The 18,795-nt window shown below is 46.0% G+C and overlaps 1 protein-coding gene and 1 pseudogene across 1 annotated transcript; both read left to right on the forward strand.

The window, feature by feature from the left end:
* Nucleotides 1–4,160: 4,160 nt before the first annotated feature.
* On the forward strand, nt 4,161–15,225 carry LOC113834967 (annotated as a pseudogene).
* On the forward strand, nt 7,621–8,466 carry LOC103159629 (prothymosin alpha). The gene has a single exon (XM_027408900.2). The coding sequence runs from the start codon at nt 7,686–7,688 to the stop codon at nt 8,037–8,039; it is 354 nt and encodes a 117-aa protein (XP_027264701.1). The 5' UTR covers nt 7,621–7,685; the 3' UTR covers nt 8,040–8,466.
* Nucleotides 15,226–18,795: the final 3,570 nt, after the last annotated feature.

Below are 18,795 nucleotides of genomic sequence, written 5' to 3' on the forward strand. Positions count from 1 at the left end.
GAACTGTAAACTGACAAGGCATCCAAGCCACAGTTTTAGCCATAAAACTCTGAAAGGGGTCTGTGACCATATCAGACGTGATATAGGCCCCATACTTCCTGTAAGTAAAGCAACCCACTGGTCAAGCCAAATAGGGAGAGCAAGACAAAGATAGAAGCAGGTAGAACCAGTGGTGTTGGCCACCAGAGTCTGTCTGCAGCCTGGGGGATCAAAAGCTTCTTTCTCTAGGCATTGGAAACATAGACAGGGCAGGTGATGGACTCAAGAGCTGCCACACCAGGTCCTTGGAACCAGGATAGGTTTGGAGGGTACATCTGTCTGTCCAGAGAAGATGAGGTCATACCTGGAGTCAAAAATTCTCAACTTGGAGGTGAGTTATATTAGCTGAGCTTTCATATTGGATTTAGAGTCACCTAGGAGACATACTCTAGTGTGTCTGTGAGGGCATTTCTAGAATGGCTTAACTGAGAAGGGGAAAATCCACCTTGAGTGTGGGTGGCACCATCACATGAACTAGGGTCCCAAACTGAAAACAAGGTAAAAGGGGGAAAGCCAGCTGAGCACAGCATTCATCTGCTTCCCAACTATGGATGCAGTGGACCAGCATCCTAAAGTGCCTTCCCTACCACAATGATGGACAGTTTCCCCAAACAGTGAATGGAAACGGACTCTTCCTCCCTCAAGTTGCTTTTGTCAGGCATTTTGTAATGGCGATGAAAAAAAGCAACAGATGCAAGAAGCACATCCTCTAGCTCACCAGCCACCCTAACACCCTGTCCCAGCGTGAAGCAGGGCCCATGGCCCCTCCAACAGGACCTTTCGACACTTGCCAGCCCAAACGCACCTGGGCCCACAGTACAGTTCCCTCAGGGAAAATGAGATTAGTTCAGAGAGAGGAGATGATGTGCACCCAAGTTCTCTTGTTGTCAGCTAGAGTCCCAGGAGTAGGAACAGGAAAGGATGGTGATGGTGAAGAACAGACAACTCCATCTTTGGAGATGGGAACATGGCAGTTAAAGTTGAAAGCCCATGGGGCTGCCCTACAGGATAAGCTAGGCACATGTATACATTCACATGGAGGCCAGAGGCTTTCCTTGGGAACCATCCACCTCGTTTTTGAGACAGGGTGTCTCACTGGCCTGGGGTCCACAAATTCACTGACTGCCCAGGGAGCCCCAGGGATCCTCTTGTCTCCGCCTTCCAGAGCTTGGAACCTGGCTTTTAGTGTGGGTTCTGGGCGTCCAACCCTGGTCCTTCTGTGTGTGCAGTAAGTACTTCACAAGATGGATGTCTTCTAGAAGTATCTCTGCATTGATGGTGACAAGGTGCCTGGTGTTGTGACACATAGGTGGACAGCCATAGGGTGGTCATGATACAAAGTACTCTGTAGAGTTCCACTCTGGTCACAGGTTTTGAAAACAGACAGAATCTGAGCTTGTTTCGGGCACTGACATCTAAATAATGTAAGTCATAAATGTCTTGTCCTCAAATTTGACAATAATCCTAAAATTTCACAGTAATCAATGATGAAATCTAAACCTGAAAAATCTTTATACACTGTTAATGAGTTTTTTTTAAAAAAAATTCAACTTTTTAGGCTATGGAGATGGCTCAGTCAGTAAAGGGCATTCGGACCAGAGTTTCATCCCAGGACCCATGGGGGGTAAAAAAGGCTGGGCATGATGACACATGTTTGTAATCCTGGTACAGGAGAGATGGTGTCTTAGTTAGCTTTTTTTTTTTTTTTCTGTGAAGATACACCATGATCATGGCAACTCTTATAAAGAAAACATTTAATTGAGGCTGCACCTTTCAGTTTCTGAGATTCAGTCCATTATCATCATGTTGGGGAACATGGCGCCATACAGGCAGATGTGGTGCTGGCTACATCTTGACCAGAAGGCAGCAGAAGTTGACTGACAGTCATACTGAGTGAAGCTTGAGAAAAGCCCGCCCTCCACAGTGATACACTTCCTCCAACAAGGTCACACATACTCCAACAAAGGCCACACCTCCTAAAAGTGCCATTCCCTTTGGGGACTCTTCTTTCAAGCCACCACAGGTGGAGATGGGCATATTCCAGGAGTGTATTGGATAACCACTTTAGCCAAGTAGGAACTTGCCATGTAGCAAGTTCTGGGCTAACAGAAGACCTTGGGTCCCAATTTCATATTCATTATTGTGACAAAATACCCTGGAAACAAGTGACTTAGCAGAGAAGGGTTTATTTTAGCTTACAATTACAGGTTATAGTCTGTCACTGCAGGGAAGTCACAGGGACAGGTGCTTGCAACAACTAGTCACACCACTCCCACAGCCAAGGACAAAGAGAAATTAACCCCTGAATACCCTCTTGCTTACCTGTGCTCAGCTTGCCTTCTCTGCTCTTTCTAAGAATTCTTTAAAATTGCATTTATTTGTGTGTTTATGTGAATATGTCTATGTGAGTGTATTGCAGCACCCATAGGCCAGAAGAGGGTTCCGATACCTTGGAGCTGGAGTTACAGGCCACCTAACATGGGTATTGGGATCCAAACTTTGGTTCCCATGACTAAGCAGCAGGAGCTCTTAACCACTGAGCCATCTCTCTAACACCTCTGTTTCTATACTCTGACACAATTCAGGCCCCTCTGCCTAGGGAATGCTACTTCCCACAATGGACTAAATCTGTTGGGACTAAAACACCAGGCTGACCCTGCCCCCTGACAACGGGAGGGACACACACAGTGACATGCCACCGTCATCATCGCCACTTCACTCATTATGCAGTACCAACCTTCCTGAATGCAGGAGCTCCCCCTTATAAGCCTGCAGCATTATCCATGCTCTCTTCTGTTTCTGGTTGGTCGACCACTCCCCCACCCCCCTTTCCTCTCTCCTCTCTGCTCTGTTCTTGTCTCTTCTCCCACCTGTAATAAACTTTATGTTTAATGTACATAAACAGTTCATGTTCCATCATGCCGGCGCCGGTCCCATCTCGCAGCTTATTTTTCTAATTTTTAAACTTTTACAAAATCACAATAGAGTCAGTTAGCTTAATTAAGATAATCCCTGATAAACATACCCATAGGTAGATAGTATTTATTGAAATGCTCTTTCCAAGTGAATCTAGATTGTGTCAAGTTGACAATTAAAGTTAATCTTCACACTTGGTTCAAAAACAAGGGGAGGGGGAGTGTGAGAGCCTAAGGAATGACACCTGAGGTTGTCCTCTGGCCTCTTATACACATGCACACAAGTGCAGATGCACAGACATACACACACATTCACATACATGCCTCTACACACACACACACATTCATACACATATAACACTCACACACATACTTCAGGAAGCTATGTTAAAAGAAATACTGAATTATACTGTAATCATCAAAATGCTAGTGAGGTTCCGCTAGAGAGAAGCAGTCAGTTGCCCCCATGTGCTCTGGTGAGAGCTGGGAGCAACTTCCAGAGGTGCAGTACACTGAGAGAACTGCACAGCCAAGGATTAGGTGTGGGGAGGGCCGATGCCAGCCAAAGGCTGCAGAGCATGCCAGGGGCTCATAATGCATGCACAGCTCCCACCACCTCACTGAACTAGGAAGGAGAGTGGGTACCAGGACTGGAAACATAGATAGCCCTGGAAAATAGATCAACACAGTGAGATATTCTTGCTGTTTTTTTTTTAAGGGACCATTTTTGTCTAATATTATCTGTTATCTGTCTAATACTGTTATCTAATGGGTCATTCATAACATTGACCCATTAAAATTAAATAATGGGATAACTTTCACAAAAGAGATCTGGGAGAGACACCGTGATCCATCATGACACATGATCAAATATGACCAGCTTTAAAACCAACAAGTAACACATTCAACACCCACCACCACCACCTAAGACAGGAAAACGCAATATGGGGAAGGAGCTAAATTTAGAAACCTAGGGCAGTGTGTGCTGGATTGGGACTAACAGGGTCTCATGGCTCTAGAAACAAACAAACACCAGCTTCAGCGAAAGGACACAAATAAAAACCAGGAAGTGATACTGTACAGCCTCACACTTGACCCTAGGCAGATATATAAAAGCCCCAGACTCAGGAAGTTCCATACCTAACACACCTCCCTCTCCACCAGACCTACTCTGACTTACTCCATCCTCAACCCAACACCAGAACCATGAGCTGCTGTGGCTGTTCCGGAGGCTGTGGCTCCAGCTGTGGGGGCTGTGGCTCCAGCTGCTGCAAACCTGTGTGCTGCTGCAAGCCTGTGTGCTGCTGTGTGCCTGCCTGTTCCTGCTCCAGCTGTGGGGGCTGCAAGGGAGGCTGTGGTTCCTGTGGGGGCTGCAAGGGAGGCTGTGGCTCCTGTGGGGGCTGCAAGGGAGGCTGTGGCTCCTGTGGGGGCTGCAAGGGAGGCTGTGGCTCCTGTGGGGGCTGCAAGGGAGGCTCCTGGGGGCTGCAAGGGAGGCTGTGGCTCCTGTGGGGGCTGCAAGGGAGGCTGTGGCTCCTGTGGGGGCTGCCAATCCAGCTGCTGCAAGCCCTGCTGCTGCCAGTCCAGCTGCTGCAAGCCCTGTTGCTGCTGTGAGTCTAGCTGCTGCAAGCCCTGTTGCTGCTGTCAGTCCAGCTGCTGTAAGCCCTGCTGCTGCCAATCCAGCTGCTGCAAGCCCTGCTGCTGCCAATCCAGCTGCTGCAAGCCCTGCTGCTGCCAGTCCAGCTGCTGTAAGCCCTGCTGCTGTCAGTCCAGCTGCTGTAAGCCCTGCTGCTGTCAGTCCAGCTGCTGTAAGCCCTGTTGCTGTCAGTCCAGCTGCTGCAAGCCCTGCTGCTGTGAGTCCAGTTGTTGTGGTCCTGTGTGCTGCCAGTGCAAGATCTGAGTGGCTGACCACAGACTCAAAGAGACTCTAGCACATGTGCAAGCACCCAATGCTCCATGACAAAGCCTCACCTTCTATTTCTAAACTAATTCCTCTGAGAAAGGAAGGCTACACTGCAGGACATGACTATGGATCCCAGATTCTGAAGACCTCCTCTTGCCTGTCACTCCATTCTCAAATCCCATGACTCATTTGCTTTGGCAAAATGCCCCTCTCCACCTCCACACACAGCATAGAATGTAACTGAGCCAACACTGGTACCCAGGCTAATCACTGGTACCCTCACACAACTGCTACCCCTCCTGTCATCCCTGTACCTAGCCTGTGCTTATCTGCCAGACTAAAGCACTCTCATGAATGAATGAACGAACAAACAAATAAATAAATAAATCTTAACTCTCATCTTAAAATCTGTTTAAAATGTCTTTTACTAAATCATGACTCTGTTTTGAGAAGCCTACACTAACATTTTCGTGTGTGTGTGTGTGTGTGTGTGTGTGTGTGTGTGTGTGTGTGTGTGTGTGTGTGTGTATGCGCGCGTGTGTTTTAAATCTTTATGTGTACATGTTTGTGTGTGATTGCAGGTACATGTACCATAGCAGGTGTGTGTTGGTCCTTATCATCCACCTTATTCAACACAGGGTCTCCTGTTTGTGTGTGCCAGGCTAGATGGTCCAGAAGGTTCTGGGGACTCTCATGTTTCCACCTCACTTCTTGCCATAGGAACGACTTGGATTACACACAGATGCTCGCTACCATATCTGGTTTTATGTGGGTCTGGAGAATCAAACTTAGATTCCCATCCTTGCACAGCAAGTGCTTTGCCCTCTGAGCTGCCCCCCTGGCCTGTGGGTATGATTCTTTCCTTAAGTGCTTTTCTTTGTACTTGTAATAAAAGCCTGAGTCTTATTCATACTGGCTAGTCCTAAAATCTTTTCTGCTTTGAAATTAAAAAAAAAAAAAACAAAATCCTGGTTTGCCTGAGCCAAGTTCCCTAAAGGATTAAATGAACTCAGCTTGGGCTGAACAGGGTGACAGTATGGAGCTGTGCCTCCACCATGTACCACTGACCCCTCGACCAGCCCAACAGCCCTCAGCACAAATATAGCACCAACTAGTGAGAACAAAAGAACAGGAAAGAGGCCTTGCTGATCCAAATGTTACTAACTTCTTTCTCTTTCTTACTCCACACTGATCCCAAATTTTCTTATTTTTAGTCTTTTTACTTTTTTCATCTCTTTCTTGTCTCTTGCTCTTTCTAATATGTTTTCCTTTTTAAAAATCTGGCTGTTCTACGGATAAACACTGGCTCCACTGTTAGAGGTCCCATAGTTTATCCGTAGAGCACAAATGGACTATAGGAGCCCATTCCCTATGGGGGGATACTATTGCAGCCCAGATACAGCAAGGAGGGCCTAGGCCCTCCCCCGAATGTTAAGATGGACTTTGAAGGTCCCCTGTGGAGGGCCTCACTATCCCTGGGGAGGAGTTGGGGGATGGGTTGGGGGGGTTGGTGGGGAACATGGGAGGATGGGAGGGCAAGGAAAGGGGGGGTGGATATGTAAATATGAGTAGTAATTAAAGAATTAAAAAATCTGGCTTTTTTTTCTTATTCCATTTCCCATATTTCCCTTTTATCCAATTTAAGTATTTTATTATTATTTTACCTTTATTAAATTTATATCTCTCAGTGTATTCTATATGTGTCTGTTAACTGCATTTTTGGAGGTTTTTCTATTTTATTTATTTATGTATTTATTTATTTAGAGACAGGGTTCTCTGAGTAGCCTTGGCTGTCCTGGCACTAACTCTGTAGACCAGGTTGGTCTTGAACTTACAGGGATCCACCTGCCTCTGCCTCCTAAGTGCTAGGGTCAAAGGCATGTGCCACCACCGCCTGACTCTGTTAACTGCGTTTTATTGTATTCATACATATGGTTTGATTTGATGGTGTGGCTGTAGCTTGTTTTCTCTCCTGAATAGTCCTTGGAATTGGGCCCTCAAGAGAATGCTGCTTGCTAAGAGCATCCTTGTTTAAAAATGGAAGAGAGACTAGAGAGATGACTTGGTGGTTAAGAGCATCGGCTGCTCTTCCAGGAGACATGGGTTCAATTCTCAGCACCCTCGTGAGGTCCACAACTGTTTCTAACTCAAGTCTCAGGGGAGTCAAAGGCCTCTTCTGTCCTCAGGCACCAGATATACCATGGTGCACATACATATATGCACTCAAACCATCCATCCTCTTTAAAACAAATAATACAATAAAATAAATTTAAGTGGAAAAAAGTATCCATTCCCAAAGATGCACAAATATCAACAGAGGCACAAAACGGAAGACGACAGTGACTCTTCTCAAAGTTCATAACCCTTCAGAAACTGGATCCAATGATACCAAAGTGGACAGAATATCAGGTGTCCTGTCTAGTTTATGTCAACTTCTTACATGCTAGAGTCATTGCAAAGGGGGAAAGTTGAATTGAGAAAATACCTCCATAAGATCCAGCATTTTCTTGGGGCTGCAGAGATGGCTCAGAGGTTAAGAGCACTGGCTGCTCTTCCAGAGGTCCTGAGTTCAGATGTGCATGGAAGCAGAATGTTGTATACAAAATAAATAAAATCTTTAAAAGAAAAGATACAGCCCTCACTGGCTGCTCTGAAAAGCCATCTTTGCATTGTTCCCGGGTCCTGCTCCGCACTAGCTGCAGCTGCCTTCGCCGCCTGCCTGCCGCCTCCTCCTCCTCCTCCTCTTCTGCAGCGGAATCCCTCTCTCGCCAGAGTCCTCGAGCTCGATTTCTCGCCTCCCTTGCTGCAGCGCATCACCGGCGTGCCCCACCATGTCAGACGCGGCCGTGGACACCAGCTCCGAGATCACCACCAAGGACTTAAAGGAGAAGAAGGAAGTTGTGGAGGAGGCAGAGAACGGAAGAGACGCACCTGCCAATGGGAATGCTAATGAGGAAAATGGGGAGCAGGAGGCTGACAATGAGGTAGATGAAGAAGAGGAAGAAGGTGGGGAGGAAGAGGAGGAGGAGGAAGAAGGCGACGGTGAGGAAGAAGATGGAGATGAAGATGAGGAAGCTGAGGCTCCTACGGGCAAGCGGGTAGCTGAAGATGATGAGGATGATGATGTTGACACCAAGAAGCAGAAGACCGGTGAGGATAACTGGACAGCAGAAAGGAAAAGCTAAACTTAAGGCCACCGTGACCTATTCACCCTCCACTTCCCGTCTCAGAATTTAAACGTGGTCGCCTTGGAGTAGAGGAGCAGGCCCTGCCCTTAGCGGGCAGTGCCACCCACAGATGACATGCGCTCTCCACCACCCCACCAAAACCACACCATGAATTTGCAACAGGGGAGAGAAAAAGAACCAAAACTTCCAAGGCCCTGCTTTTTTTCTTAAAAATACTTTAAAAGGAAAATTGGTTTGTATTTTTTATTTACATTTTATATTTTTGTACATATTGTTAGGGGGTCAGCCATTTTTAATGATAACGGGTGACCAAACCAGCCTTCAGAGCGTTTTCTGTCCTACTTCTGACCTTACTTGTGGTGTGACCATGTTCATTATAATCTCAAAGGAGAAAAAAAAAAAAACCTTGTAAAAAAAACAAAAACAACAACCAAAAAAAAAAAAAAATCTTATTCCGAGCATTCCAGTAACTTTTTTTGTGTATGTACCTAGCTGTATTATAAGTAGTTGGTTTGTATGAGATGGTTAAAAAGGCCAAAGATAAAAGGTTTCTTTTTTTCCTTCCTTTTTTTTTTTTTGTCTATGAAGTTGCTGTTTTATTTTTTATTTTTTGGCCTGTTGATGTATGTGTGAAACAACGTCCAACAATAAACAAGAATTTTATTTTGCTGAGTTGTTCTAAAAAAAAAGAAAGAAAAAGAAAAGATCCAGCATTTTCTTAATTAGTGATGGATGAGGGAGGGCCCAGCCATTCTTCAGCAAGTTGTGGCACTGAGAGTCAAATTAGCATATGCCTGCTTCCATTTTGCCTATATCCTATCCTACACTGGGCACACTCCTGATCTCAGCACTGCCTGCTGGAGTATCATCCCATCTCCTAAACCCACCACCCCCTCCTTCTCCTTTGGCTCCGAGTCAGCTGCTCAGTCTCCTTGCAGCCCCTTACATGTGCTGGCACAGGACCTTTACACTTGCTGTCCTATTAGGCCCCTTCCTGCTAGATCAGATGTCCTCTCCTCAGATGACCTCTCCCCAGCACCTGATGGTTTTCTCACCATGTCATAGCAGGCAGGTCTCACCTGTGTGATAATGTCCTTATTGTCAGTCTGCCTTTGTCAGCTCCCCTGGTGAATTAGCTGCTCAAGAGGTTGTGAAGGAAACTTGAGGACAGTGAATTCCTGGCAGAGAGGATGGCAAATGCAGGTGCCCTTCCTAGTTAGCCTACATTGGAGACTGGGTCACACCACTCATAGCTGCTGGACCAGAGTCATCAGCAATGCTGTGTCTCTGGAGTCTCGGTGCCTTCCCCTAACGTTGTATGAGAATTGACTTGTCTTTCCTGGAAAACATGGGGCCATGAGAGAGGGCAGTGGGGCTGTGCCCTGGGAGGCAGATAGTCATCTACGGAGGTCAGGTGTGGTATTTGTTGTAGTGTTCACTTTGATCATCAGTGTAGTGATCACTGTGGTGTATGGTGTCAGTTGTAATGTTCACTTTGACAGTAAGTCATAGTGGTCATTGTGGTGGTTAGTTATAGTGTTTTTCACTGTGAAAGTCAGCCATAGCAGTTACTGTGCTGGCCGTTAAGGTGATCAGTCATAGTGGTCACCATGGCGGGCAGTTTTAGTGTTCATTGTAATGGTCAGCTGTGGTGATCATTTCGATGGTCAGCTATGATGGCCAACTGTGCTGGCTGTTGTGATGAACAGCAGTGGTCAGCTGTTGTGTTCACTGCATTAGTCAATTGGAGTGTGGTCACCTTGGTAACCAGTTGTAGTGATCAGGTATAGTGTGTGATTTCAGTGAGAATGGCTACTATAAGCTCATATATGTGAATGCTTGGTCTCCAGTTGATAGAACTGTTAGGATTCAGAGGTGTGGCCTTGTTAGGGAAGATGTTTCACTGGGGATGGGCTTTGAGGTTTCAAAAGTCCACTTCAGGCCCAGTGTCTCTCTTTCTCTCTGCCTCATGCCTGCAGGTCAGATGTGAGCTGTCAGCTAAAGCCCTAGTGCCATACCTGCCTGCCGTCATGCTCTCTGGCATGATGGTCAGAGACTCACCCTCTGAAACCATAAGGGAGCTACCAATTAAATGCCTTTTTCTATAAGCTGCTTTGGTTGTGATGTTGTATGACAGCAACTGTAAAGTAACTGAGACAGTAGATAAATGGATATAATGACAGGCAGGTAACGGATGGACAGATGGATAGATAGATTCTGGATAGATTGACAGACAGGAAGATAAGCAGATAGACAGATGGATAAACAGATGAGCAGAACAGCCAGTTTCCCTTTTCTGTTTTAGACAGGGTCTCACTATGTAGCCCTGAAACTATGTAGACCAGACTGGCCTGGAACTCAGAGATCCACCTACCTCAGCCTCCCAAGTGCTGCTGGGGTTAAAGGTGCCACAACCATACCAGGTGCCAGTGTTTCTCGAGTACTTTTGAGCTGTTGCTCAGTGGTGTTAATTTTGCACATGGAGAAACTAAGACTCAGAGAGGACAAGACCTGACTCCATGTCCCCAACTCAGGAGGTAGCAGAGCCGGGATTAAATTCAAGGTGACTAGTAATCTAATTAGTCATTTAAGACAATGACTAATAAAACTTCTTTACTGCTACACCGGGAGAAGCAAGAACAGACAGTTTGGAGGTTGGGTTTCTACTGCTGTGATGAAACACCATGACCAAAAGCAAGTTGGGGAGGAAAGGGTTTATTTGACTTACCATTGAAGAAAGTCAGGGCAAGAACTCAAACAGGGCAGGATGCTGGATACAGGAGTTGATGCAGAGGCCACGGAGGAGTGCTGCTTACTGGCTTGCACCCCATGATTTTCCCAGTCTGCTTTCTTTTTTATTGTTGCTGTTTTGTTTTGTTTTTTGAGACAGGGTCTCGCTCTGGAGACCAGGCTGGCCCCAAACTCACAGAGATTTGCCTGCCTCTACCTCCTGAGTGCTGGGATTAAAGGCATACACCACCAACGCTCGACTCAGTCTGCTTTCTTAAAGAACCCTGGACCACCAGCCCAGGCACAGAACCACCCACAATAGGCTGGGCCTTCCGCCATCGATCACTAATTTAAAAATTGCCCTACATCCAGATCTTATGGAGGCATTTCTCATTTGAAGTTCCTTCCTTTCACATAACTCTAGTTTGTGTTAAGTTGACATAAAAATAGCCAGCACAACTGATCCCTTGTCAACTTGGCCCACAAACACATTACTGTTGAGCTATAAACTTTCCATTCTTGTTCTTCCCCAAGATCATACATTATCATCAACATTACCCTTTAAACATTCCAAATTTTAAAAGTCCCACAGTTTTTTAAAAAACACTCAGTATCTTTAAAATAGCCAGTCTCTTTTAAAATCCAAAGTCATTTAAAATTCAAAGTCTCTCAATTGTGGGCTCTTGTAAAATAAAAAACAAATTAAATATTTTCCTCACTTCAAGAGAGAAGAACCAGGGCACCGTCACAATATGAACCAAGCAAAACCAAACCCAACAGTGTAAATACCTCAATGCCCAATGTCTGGAATTCACTCATGCTCCTGAGCCTCTCCAATTAGATTTTTTTTTACATTTTTAATTTATTTTTACCTGTGCACACACATGCCCACACATTTGTCTTTATGTGCACCACATGCATGCCCAGGTCCAAGGAGATCAGAAGAGGACATCAGATCCCCTGGAACTTGAGTTACAGGCAGTTGTGAACCACCAGCCGTGGGGTCTGGGAACTGAATCCAGGTCCTCTTGATCAGCAATCAGTATTCTTAAGCCCTAAGCCAACTCTCCAGCCCCAAAACTAGAATTTTAAATGGCAATACAAAAAGCCAAAACAAAATTTTGAGACCACCATTTTAAAAATCCATCCAATTATGATAACGGAGAAAGTAAAATGACACTGTTTCTCTCAATATAAAATAGATAGCTTCAGATGTGTCACTTGAATCTGTGATCAAGTGGTCAAAAAATACAGTAGGAGAACATTATGATGGGGTGGAATTTGGACCATCCAATAAAATAATATCGTTTTCTATATTTGCTGGTATTCCCACTGTCAATCTCTTCCAATCCCTAATTTTTTTTTGTGATTTCTTTTATTACTCTAATTATTAAGCATGCCATAGGCACACCTTTCTGAGCTGAGAATTAGCTTCCAAAATCCCAGAAACACAAATTTCAAAAAGAAAGTGGCTAATCTGGAGACCAGATTCTCCTTAAGCAGACTGCTTACTCAAAGTAACACGTGACACAGCACCCCCTGGTGGTGAACCACACAAAACCCCAGGTTACCAGAAACTTTAACCCTGAGACTTTTGGATGAGTCCCTCCACCCTCTGTGACACAGGTAACTGCACTATTCTAGACTGCTAAAATACCAGGCCCACACATGCCAGGAAACAGGTCTTCAAAACCCTCAGATACAGATTGCTGGAGTCCACAGCTGTACCCAGGGACTAGCACATGATGGAAAGTTCTAGAACTCCTGTACTGACAGTGTCCATGGAGACTCAAAAGTTCAGGCAGGTCAAAAGTTTCCAGTGGTGACTATGAATGGTGGATATGCCCAGGCTCTCCTCAGTTTCTGGGATTCCACGTATCAGCCACCCCTTCCTTTCCTTTTTCTTTCTTTTTTTCTTTTTTATTTTATTTCATTTTCTGTAACAGTGGTTCTCTAGCTCTTCTCCCAGTTTCCTCCTGGAGACAGAGTTAATATGATAAACCAGAGGGCAAAAAAAGCATTCTTCCAGCTTGGAACCTTCCAAAAGGTTCATCCAAGGAGCAGCTTCCAGCATTGCCTTCTTCCTTTCCCACAGCCTGAGAGGGTGGATGTCAGGGAACTGAGGGTAGGCGGTACCCATGCTCCTAAGCCTTTCCCTGCTCCAGCCTCCTGGCCTGTTGTTGCCTCCTTGTGGAATATCTAATCAGACTCATAGAATCACCTTTTCAAAGACTGTTTCCTGGTCAACTATAGTGGGAAAATACCAATATGAAGTCAGGTAGAAACATAAGGGTATTTAATAGGGAAAAGCCTTACTTACGGAGCGACCTAGCCAGCCGGCATGGCAGCAGTCTGTCCAGCAAGTACAAAAGTGAAACCGAAAGAGAGAACGCAGTCCCATGCAAGTATCGCTTCACATCACCCTGACCACGCTTTCAAGGGCGTGGTCAGGCACACCTGTAGCCAGCCCCTAAGTAGGCGTGGCTACAGCTTCCCCTACAGTCAACCTCACCAAGTGCATTTACACGTACACGTACACACACACACACACACACACACACACACACACACACACACACCTGGTGTTCAGGACTGCAGTGGGCCTTGAAGGCTTAGGCCCCAAACAGCCTCAGATTTAGGAGCAGAGCCACAGACAACAATGTTGGTGCTAAAGAAGTGAGAAGGTTTGGGTTTACCTGACCTCACTAGGGTGGATGTGTCAGGAGTGTCACCTTTGATGTTCAGTCACCCAGTTCCTTCTAGTTTGGATTAATTATTCCTGTTGAGGAGTTATTCTTCTAAACAGTACCAGCCAGCTTACAGTTTGCTCACTGATCTCTTTCCTCCAACATGCTGAGCTGACATGGAACACACCCTAAACTGCCCCTGGACATGACCATGAGCTCTGCAGCACCAAGGTGTGCCTAGGATAGTGCCAAAACTATTGTGTGGGAAGGTCTGTAGCAGCTCTCAGTCTTCCCTGACCAAGGCAGAGACACAGGTATCATCATCTGCCTTCTAAATTTCATTATGGATTCATGGAGTCTGGCTCAGAGGTTCTCCACCATCCATAGACAGGCAGGATCTTCACAGTGAGGACAGACAGAGCTCTGCGAAGACGAGAACAGTGGCCAAGTTCCAACCAATGGCACCCTCTACAAGGAGTCCCTGAAGAAGCTACAGAGCAGTATCTAAGGAGGATACAGGTCATTGGTGGCACATGTGACAGACCAGCACCTGAGACCCAGTCAACACAAGACAGTCACAGAGTAGGTGAGGAATGAGCAGCCAGGAGGAAGAGGAAACAGCCATAGCCAGGAAAGGACACAAACAACAACAGGGAAGTGACCATGTGCAGCCTCACACCTGACCCTGGACAGGGATATAAAGACCCCTGACTCAGGGGACTCCACACCTGCACACTTCTCTCTACACCTGCTCCTCTGACCTACTCCATCCTCAACCCAACACCAGAACCATGAGCTGCTGTGGCTGTTCCGGAGGCTGTGGCTCCAGCTGTGGGGGCTGTGGCTCCAGCTGCTGCAAGCCTGTGTGCTGCTGCAAGCCTGTGTGCTGCTGTGTGCCTGCCTGTTCCTGCTCCAGCTGTGGGGGCTGCAAGGGAGGCTGTGGTTCCTGCGGGGGCTGCAAGGGAGGCTGTGGCTCCTGTGGGGGCTGTGGCTCCTGTGGGGGCTGCAAGGGAGGCTGTGGCTCCTGTGGGGGCTGCAAGGGAGGCTGTGTTCCTGTGGGGGCTGTGGCTCCTGTGGGGCTGCAAGGGAGGCTGTGGCTCCTGTGGGGGCTGCAAGGGGCTCCTGTGGGGCTGTGGCTCCTGTGGGGGCTGCAAGGGAGGCTGTAGTTCCTGTGGGGGCTGTGCTCCTGTGGGGGCTGCAAGGGAGGCTGTGGCTCCTGTGGGGGCTGCAAGGGAGGCTGTGGTCCTGTGGGGGCTGTGGCTCCTGTGGGCTGCAAGGAGGCTGTGGTTCTGCAAGGAGGGTAGTTCCTGTGGGGGCTGCAAGGGAGGCTGTAGTTCCTGTGGGGGCTGCAAGGGAGGCTGTGGTTCCTGTGGGGCTGCAAGGGAGGCTGTAGGCTGCAAGGGGAGGCTGAAGGGAGGCTGGTGGTTCCTGTGGGGTGCAAGGGAGGCTGTGGTTCCTGCGGGGGATGCAAGGGAGGCTGTGGTTCCTGTGGGGGCTGTTGTTCCTGTGGGGGCTGTGGTTCCTGTGGGGGCTGTGGTTCCTGTGGGGGCTGCAAACCCTGCTGTTCCCAGTCTAGCTGCTGCAAGCCCTGCTGCTCTTCAGGCTGTGGGTCACCTTGCTGTCAGTCCAGCTGCTGTAAGCCCTGCTGCTGTCAGTCCAGCTGCTGCAAGCCCTGCTGCTCTTCAGGCTGTGGATCTTCCTGCTGTCAATCTAGCTGCTGCAAGCCCTGCTGCTGTGTCCCTGTGTGTTGTCAGTGCAAGATCTGATGCACTGGTCACGGGCTTCATTTCCCACAACCACAACTAGGGACACTTCTGGCTTCATTGTTCCCTGACCACTTCATAATCCTGTGGTCCTCTGACATTCTCCTTTGCAGCAGCACAAGCCTGCTGGAGGAAAGCTTTCATTCCCCTGGAGGAAGTACACATTCCAACCCATGGCGATATCCCTGCTGTATGCTAGTCTCTACTTCTGCTCCAGTCTACCTCTTCAACTCTTCTTATGGACATAACCACATCCCTGTGATCTACAAAAAAAAAAAAAAATGTCAGGGGGAACAAGCCCCTGCCCTCACCCAGACTTACTCTTTCTGCTTCTCTGACTGCCAGCTCTGCCCTATAGGGCTTCCTTCCTGGGGCAGTGAGGCAGGTTCCCATCCTTGCTTGTTAAAATCAAATTAAATCCCAATTCAATAAAAAGCTCTTTGTTCACTCCAGACAGTTCTGTCCGTGGAATGTGTTCTAGTTTCTTTTCTGTTACTGTGATAAAACACTCTAACCAAAAGGAAGTTAGGGAAGGATTTATTTGTCTTCCACTTCCAGGTCACAGAACATCATTAAAGGATATGCAGGAACTCAAGCAGGAGCTTGAAGCAGAAACCATGGAGGAAGGCTGCTTGTTGGCTTGCTCACGGGACCATGCTTACTACCATCCCTAGACAGGCCAGGATAGCCTGCCTAGGGAATGGTGCTGCCTACAGTGTGCTGGGCCCTCCTACATCAATTAATAATCAGGACAATACCCCACAGACATGCCCTCAGGCCAATCTCATCTGTGCAACCCTTCTCAGGACTCTAGGATGTCTAAAGTGGGAAATTACCAATATGGAGCCAAGTAGAAATATAAGGTTATTTAATAGGGAAAAGCCTTGCTTACAGAGTGACCTAGGCAGCTGGCGCGGCAGCAGTCTGTCTGTACAACTGTACAACAAGCTGAAAGGGCGAGACTGAAAGTGAAACCCCGCCACCCTCGCAGGCATGGTCAGGCAGACCTGTAGCCAGCCCCTAAGCAGGCATGACTACAGGTTCCCCTACAATTCCCCTTTTAGTCTAAAAGAGGATTAAAACTTAACAGTGTAAAGTGTCCAAAATTAACAATCATAAAGGTGAAATATAAGAAGATACAACAATCTGCTTATGTCACATCCTAACTATCTATTTTAACTGAATCCTAAGGTCATCTGAAAGAGGTGTCCAAACCTGAACACCTCCTTCCAACCCCAACCATAAACAATAGGAAGCTATCCCTAACTAGGTATATACACTATCCTAAGTGACAACAATGGGGAAAGGGGGCGTAGCATCCTTCAAGTTACTTCCTGCTGAAATGGCACAATGATAGCCTTGTGGGGTCCTTGTGATTCAGTAGGAAGAAAATGTTAATATAGTGAAAGTCTTGAATGGATTGTATCCAGTCCATGTTAGATGGGATTCACTTGATTGAAGATCTCGATTAAAATCCTCAACTTGATTGAAGTCAGTACCCGAACCTCTGGCCGGAGTGTCAATTGGAATGGAGCAAGTTGGATCCAGTGCAGTCGAGGAGGTGTGGCCCATTTTCTTTCCAGGGTGTCCAGGGATTGCTGTCAGGCAGGTCTTCATTGGCTGTGTGGGACTCAAACATAAACAGTTAGCAGAGTAATGTTTGCTTGTGTATGTACACATACTGGGAAAGGCAACCATGGGAGCATAACAATTATGAGAGGGTGTACACCTTGAAAGAAAGATCGAAGAAAAGACAAAGACAGTCCCCAAATTCTTCTTTTATTCTGTATTACATCAATTGGCTTCTTGATACAATACAGAAACTCTAAAGTTTAGTTAAACAATGTGCTTGGATTTTAGAGGAGGAAAGCCAAATCCACCTCTAAATCCAGCATTGGTTTAATTGAATAGGGACTAGGAAATAAAGAGAAATAGAGTTCTCTGAGAGACAGCTGTAAAGTTTACCATATGGCACGTTCCTTTTGTTTGATGGTTATAGCTACCTTCTCTTCTTAAGTATCTACCCATGAAGTGTCCTTTGCCTTCTGGAGATGAGTTTTCCTGTGAAGATAAGAGCAAAACACTTCCCTTTCCTTTGGGAGGTTTCTATTTAGTTTATAAAATATACCTTAGTAGAATACCTGTCACTCATCCTTGTCAAGAGGTTTGTCTTTTTCAACTCAAATCTTGATCAACTTTGATGGTATCCAAAGTTTTTCTTCTCCTGTGGAAACCAATGCAAAACCCCTACTCCAACATAACACATGTCCTGGTTTCCATACAGAGGTTAGTATATCTTTGAAGTATACCGGCTGATTCAGTTCAGCAGTTTTCTCTGTAGTCCAGTGTCTTTCTGCAGCTGTTTGTCCTTTCTCATTGGCATTAAGAAAGTTTAGTGTTAATAAAGCATTATGCAACATATGTTTGGGGGATTTGTCTTCTCAGCCTGTCTATGGAGCATCTCCTTAAGTGTTCTATTAGATCTCTCAACCACTGCTTGTCCTGTAGGATTGTGTGGTATACCGGTAACATGCTTTATGTTATAATATTTGACACACTGTTCCAATTTTGTGGAGATATATGCTGGAGCATTGTCAGTTTTTATTTGTGCAGGTATACCCATAACTTCCATCACCTCTAGCAGGTGTGTAATAACAGAATCAGCTTTTTCAGAGTTAAGAGCAGTAGCCGATTGGAACCCTGAGAATGTGTCTATAGTATGATGCACATATTTCAAATTTCCAAACTCTGCAAAGTGAAAGACATCGATCTGCCAAACCTCATTTCTCCTAATGCCCTTAGGATTACACCCTGCTGGCAATGGAGTTTGATTATAAAAGGAGCAAGTAGGACAGTTTCTCACTATCTCCTTGGCTTGTTGCCAAGTGATGGAGAAGTCCTTTTTCAAACCTTTGCTATTTACATGATGTTTCTTATGAAATTCTGAGGCTTCTAGCATACTTCCAAATAATAAACGATCAATCTCATCATTGCCTTGTGCTAGTGGGCCTGGCAGACCCGTATGGGATCTGATATGTGTAATGTATATAGGATTACTTCTGTTTCTGATTGTTTCCTGTAATTGTAAAAACAGAGAAGTTAATTCTATATTATCAGGAACAAATTCTGCAGTCTCAATGTGTAACACGACTCTCTCTGCATATTGAGAATCAGTAACTATATTAAGAGGTTCTGTAAAATCCGTAAGTATCATGAGAATTGCATATAATTCTGCCTTCTGTATAGATGTATATGGACTTTGAACTACTTTAATTACCTCGCCTGCTTTATAACCTGCCTTACCTGATATGTTGGCATCAGTGTAGAAGGTAAGAACTCCAGAAATGGGAGTTTGTCTTACAATACGTGGAAGAATCCAGACTGTCTCTTTTATGAATTTAATTCTGTCAGTTTTGGGATAGTTGTTGCTAATTGCTCCCAAAAAGTCAGCAAGAGCTATTTGCCATTATTCATTATCTTTCCACAAGGAGGAAATTCTTCATTAGTTAAAGGTACTATAATTTCTGCTGGATCTTTTCCAGTCAGTTGACGAAGTCTTAATTTACCCTTTAA

Source organism: Cricetulus griseus, chromosome 3, assembly GCF_003668045.3.
Source record: "Cricetulus griseus strain 17A/GY chromosome 3, alternate assembly CriGri-PICRH-1.0, whole genome shotgun sequence".
In the NCBI taxonomy this organism is placed as follows: domain Eukaryota; kingdom Metazoa; phylum Chordata; class Mammalia; order Rodentia; family Cricetidae; genus Cricetulus; species Cricetulus griseus.